The sequence below is a fragment of the Mesitornis unicolor genome, unplaced genomic scaffold (assembly GCF_000695765.1).
Source record: "Mesitornis unicolor isolate BGI_N332 unplaced genomic scaffold, ASM69576v1 scaffold30552, whole genome shotgun sequence".
NCBI classification, from domain to species: domain Eukaryota; kingdom Metazoa; phylum Chordata; class Aves; order Mesitornithiformes; family Mesitornithidae; genus Mesitornis; species Mesitornis unicolor.
In genome coordinates this window covers 1-5,195 of record NW_010171705.1, presented here as the reverse complement: position 1 = coordinate 5,195, position 5,195 = coordinate 1, and the positions used below count along the sequence as shown (strand labels likewise).

The 5,195-nt window shown below is 60.4% G+C and overlaps 1 protein-coding gene across 1 annotated transcript in view; it reads left to right on the top strand.

Annotated features, from left to right (window-relative positions):
• The window catches only part of LOC104537292 (sodium-dependent serotonin transporter-like), a 6,717-nt gene extending 1,895 nt beyond the window's left edge, over positions 1–4,822 (top strand). Inside the window, exons 3-13 of the mRNA XM_010180120.1 lie at positions 25–244; positions 415–553; positions 800–934; positions 1,523–1,626; positions 1,892–2,019; positions 2,185–2,297; positions 2,642–2,773; positions 2,909–3,008; positions 3,222–3,322; positions 4,106–4,273; positions 4,742–4,822. Coding sequence (XP_010178422.1) covers positions 25–244; positions 415–553; positions 800–934; positions 1,523–1,626; positions 1,892–2,019; positions 2,185–2,297; positions 2,642–2,773; positions 2,909–3,008; positions 3,222–3,322; positions 4,106–4,273; positions 4,742–4,822 — 1,421 coding nt within the window. The remainder of the gene's footprint in view (positions 1–24; positions 245–414; positions 554–799; positions 935–1,522; positions 1,627–1,891; positions 2,020–2,184; positions 2,298–2,641; positions 2,774–2,908; positions 3,009–3,221; positions 3,323–4,105; positions 4,274–4,741) is intronic.
• The last annotated feature ends 373 nt before the right edge of the window (positions 4,823–5,195 follow it).

The window sequence follows — 5,195 nt, the reverse complement described above, 5'->3', positions numbered from 1 at the left end:
GAGTCTGCCCTGCTCTTACCCCAGGCATCGGCTTTGCCATCTGCATCATCGGCCTTTACGTCTCCTTCTACTACAACACCATCATCGCCTGGGCTCTCTATTACTTGTACTCATCTTTTTCGGATACCCTACCCTGGGCAAGCTGTGACAACCCCTGGAACACCCCCAACTGCACCAACTACTTCGGGAGGAGCAAAGTCACCTGGACCAACTTCTCCAGGTCCCCCGCCGAGGAGTTTTATACGTAAGTGCATGGATGTGGGCGATGTGTTTGAGCGGGGTCACATCCCTATGGAGCAGGACCAGGGTGCCTGGGAGCGGGGTCTCACATGGGGATGCTCTTGGGGAGCTCATAGTCCCCATTCTTGGGGGATCTGAGATGTCCTCCCTGGCCATGGGTGTCCCTGCCTGCAGGAGGAAGGTCCTGGAGCTCCAGAAGTCCGGGGGTCTGTACGATGTTGGGGGGATCCGCTGGCAGCTGCTCCTCTGCCTCTTCCTCATCTTCACCATCGTCTACTTCAGCCTGTGGAAAGGGGTGAAAACCTCTGGGAAGGTAAGGAAGAAGAGTCCAGCCCCAGCCCCGTGCGAGCATAGAGCCACAGGCACAGGGGAGCTTGCAGCCCCTCCATGGCCAGGGACTGAGCCCTGCTGAGGGGTTGCAGCTCATCAGGCTGCCTAAACATGGGGTATCACCTCCTCCCCACACCCCAACACCCGGTTACCCCCTGAACGAGCTGACACGGGCAGTTTGGGTGCTCGGCGGAGCTGGTGCTGGGGGCTGATGGCTGTCTCCCTGCAGGTGGTGTGGGTGACGGCCACGCTGCCCTACATCGTCCTCCTCATCCTCCTGGTCCGGGGGGCCACCCTGCCCGGTGCCTGGAGAGGGGTGGTCTTCTACCTGCGCCCAGACTGGAGCAAGCTCCTCAGCACTGCGGTGAGTGTGCGGTGGGATGCATTGCCCAAAATCTGCCTGCCCCTCACCCCTGGGGTGGCAGCACCCACCCTTGCCCCATTGCAGCTGGGCGATGGGGCCGTGTTCCTGCAGAAATGAGACGCCTGGACAGGCTCTTGGAAATGTAAATCCATGATTGAATCACCCATCTCATTGCCGCTGGGTTTTGTTTGTGCCTGTTCTCACCCCGGCCTGACAATGGCCTTCCTGGGGGTAATTAATTACCAGGCAGCACTTGAGAATTCTCATTAAAGATAATCAGGGCTGCACTGCCAAGGCTGAACTGAGCTGGATTGGGCATGGGGATCTTGGAGCTCCCCTCAACTTTGTTCCCCGTTCTCCGAGATGCTGGTGCTTAATTCTGCTCCCTCCATCCCGTGGCAGCTCCCCTGCTCCCAGGACACCTCTGAGGAGGGGACGGGGCAGGGAAAGGAGCCACAGGCAGGAGAGGTTTGGCAGCCCCTAAGGACCCAATTCCTATGCCGTGGGGTGGGGGGCACCTCCCAGCCCCATCCCAGCCCCAGGGCCCCCCTGCCCATTCTCCATCCTCCCTATTGCTCCTCTTGCCAGGTTTGGGTGGATGCCGCTGCGCAGATTTTCTTCTCCTTGGGCCCTGGATTTGGCGTCCTTCTTGCTCTGGCCAGTTACAACCATTTCCACAACAACTGCTACCGGTGAGCTCCCACAGCTGGAGAGTCCCTGTGGGTCTGGGGGCTGCACCGGGTATGGGGGCTGCACCAGGTATGGGGGCTGCACCGGGTGCAGCTGCAGCAGAGCCACATCCCAGCATCTCTGTGGCCATGGTCTCCGAGTATTTTTCCCCATTTTACTGCTGGTTTTGGTGCACGGGGCTGGGAGAGGGAGCCATTGGGGGTTGCAGGGGACCAGGGCAGTGTTGGTGGGAGGTTTCTGCTCAGGACACATCTCCCCGCTATCCAGGGATGCGCTGGTGACCAGCACAGTGAACTGCCTCACCAGCTTCCTCTCCGGCTTCGTCATCTTCACCGTGCTGGGCTACATGGCCGAGATGAGGGACGTGGAGGTGGAGGATGTTGCCAGAGATAAAGGTTCGCCTCCCTCCAGGACTGCCCTGTCCCAGCTCCTTGGTTCCCGGTTCCACAGGGCTCTGTAACCCAGGGGACCCAGGTGATGCTGGCCCTGGGGTCTGCTGGGGCACAGGGCTGTGCTGGAGCAGCTGGTAAACGACAAACCACAGCCGTGTCCCCTCCCAGGGCCAAGTCTCCTCTTCATCACCTACCCCGAGGCCATCGCCAACATGGTGGGCTCCACCTTCTTCGCCATCATCTTCTTCCTGATGATGATAACGCTGGGGCTGGACAGCACGGTAGGGAGCTCCACCGAGTGCAACAGCCCAACCGTGTCCCCACAGGGACCGGGGCTGGCTGTGTCCCATGGGGACAGCGGGGTGACAAGGGGAGCTGCAGCCTCAGGAAGGAAGGCTGCTGAGCGTGGGGATGGAGAGGCCACTGTGCCGTCATCTCCAGGGGGTCTGAGCTGGCCTCTCCCAAAGCCACCAGAGGGAACAGACACATCAGAGGGAGGGGACAGGATGAGATGTCCCCACGCTGCTCGCGGGCAGAAGGAGGCTTGTGGGGAGCAGGTTTTCTCTGGGAACAGGGCTGTCCCCATGTCTCAATTGTCCACCCCACGTCGGTGTCTCCTTTGCAGTTTGGGGGCTTGGAGGCTGTGATCACGGCTGTGATGGATGAGTACCCCCAGGTCCTGGCAGGGCGCCGGGAGCTCTTCGTCCTTGGGCTCATCACCGTCTGTTTCCTGGGCTCCCTGAGCACCCTCACCTATGTGAGTACCACCCAGCACCCCTCCTGTCCCCACCACACACGCACTGCATCCCAAATAACCCCTGGTATCCCTGGGGGGTTGCCGAAGACGCTCTGCACCCCCGCGGGTGCTGCAGCCGCCGTCCCTCTGTTGCAGGGGGGAGCCTACGTAGTGAAGCTGCTGGAGGAGTTCGGTGCTGGCTGCTCCATCCTGGCCGTGGTGCTCCTGGAAACCATCGCTGTCTCCTGGTTTTATGGTAAGGATCTGTTTCTGATGTGAAAAAAACCCTGCAGGCACCTACACGGGGGTGTAACCTTATGGATGTGTGTAAATCCCGGGGGGCTGGGGGAAGAAGCACGTGTGTGACTCCTGGAGAGGCTGAAATGGGACATGGAGGGTGTCACGTCTGTGTCCCCGTGCCCACGTCCTCAGCGGGTCCCCCGGGCCATGACAGCTCTCTCCCTGGCAGGGATACAGCGATTCTCCCACGATGTGAAGGCCATGCTGGGCTTCTCCCCAGGGATGTTCTGGAAGGTGTGCTGGGTCGCCATCAGCCCTGCCCTGCTGGCGGTGAGTACCTACAGCCCAAATTACAGTCGGGGTTCACATCCCCTCTCCAAATGCCCCAGAGAGGTGCTGCTCACCTCTCACTGACTGCTGCCTGGCTCCATGGGTGCCTGCACCACCAGCCCCATCTCACTCCCAGGAGGGGACAAGCCACCAAGGGGGTGGACTGGGGGCTGTAGGACACCGTGCCAGACCCCCTGGCCAGCTCCATCAGCCACAAGCTGACCACAGCCCCTGGGATGGCGGATTTCACCCAGAAAGGGAGCTGGAAACGCATTTTCCAGCCTTTTCTGAAGCTGTGCTGCAGGGCAGAGCTGGGAACAAGTAGCTGGGCACTAACAGGGATGTGTGAGCATGGCTCCGTTTCACTCCCCTGGTCCTCAGCATCCCACGCTGGTGCTGGCATGGCCATGGGCACATCTGTGGTACCACGGTGCTGTGCACCCACTGGATCCGTCCCTTTGAAACGCAGCTCCTCCAGCACTTCAAAGGCTGCCACGAGGCAGCAAGGTCTGATCTTGCCCATCTGCGAGACAAGAGGCCTTGTGAGGATTAATTACGGCTCCGAGTGCGTCGCCCAGGTTATTAAGGGAGCAGTGCTATAATCAAAGCAGACAGCAGATGGTTTCATGTCAGCGTGGGGACGTGCAGCCGTCCCGGTGGGGGCTGTGGGATGCAGAGCTCGCAGCCCACCCCCAGAGAGTGCTGGCAGCCTGGGCAATGTCACTGCTGTGGTCCAGCCCCCGGAGCATCCTCCCCTAATGAGCTCTGTGTCATTTGTTACAGTTCATCGTTGTCAGCTCCCTCCTGGACCAGCCACCCCTGACTCTCTTTGACTACCAGTACCCGGCATGGAGCACCTGGGTGGGGTACCTGGTGGGAGCATCCTCCTTTGCCTGCATCCCCTGCTACATGGTGTACAAGCTGGTCTGGACACCGGGGTCTCTCAAGCAGGTCAGGAGCTGGGGTGGGGGGGTGATCCCACAGGCCTGGTGTGGGCTGGGGGCAGGCAGGGACCCCTGCTCGGGTCAGCAGGAGATGGGGGCAGACAGAGGGTTGATGCCTCCTCAGCATCTTTGTTCCTGTGGCAATTAAACCACGTGTGGAAATGCTTGGAAAAGGGCTCGGAGGAGCGTGGCTCCATGGCTCAGACGTTTTAAGTTGTATTTCTGAAGCTGTGGCTGGGCCAGGCAGCAGCAAGAGGCACAGGCATGGCCCGGGGGCATCACCCCTCCTCTCAGCACATTTATGGGACACCTCCTGCCTGCTGTGTCTGACAACCCCGCAGTGAGTGAGAAGCCGATGGGGATGGCTGCGACACGGCGGGGGGGGGGGGCCCGCCGCCCCTAGCCCCGCTCATAGCACCAGGCCCTGGTGCGCGAAGGAAACCCTTTGCTTTTTGTCTCTGCTTGCATCCTGCAGCGCCTCGCTGTCTGCATTCGGCCGGAGAAAACAACACGAGAGCCACAGGACGATGCAGCGTGTGCATCGCCCGTCCTGTAGCACTCTGCACGTGTTGGTGGCAGCTCCTCGGCAGAACCGGCATCGCTCTGGCATCAACTGGAGCCCGTTCTCACTGCGGGCAGGAAAACCTCTGAGCCACGGCAGGGAGAACAAGACCCATCGTGGGAATCCAAGGGTCAAACCCCTGCGGTTTTGGGGGTGAACCCCAAGTCTCCATGGAGTCCCAGGTGCCGCTGCAGAGGGGCTGTCGGTGAATGCGCCTTTGCTTGGAGATGCTCACGTCCTTGCCGTGCAAATCCGGTCGATGCGAGCAGTGCATGCCTTTAGCCGTGCTGTGGAAAATAAAGCTGATACCAATTATTATTAGATCAGACGAGGGAAAAGGAGCTGAGCACCATGGTGCGGCTGAGAG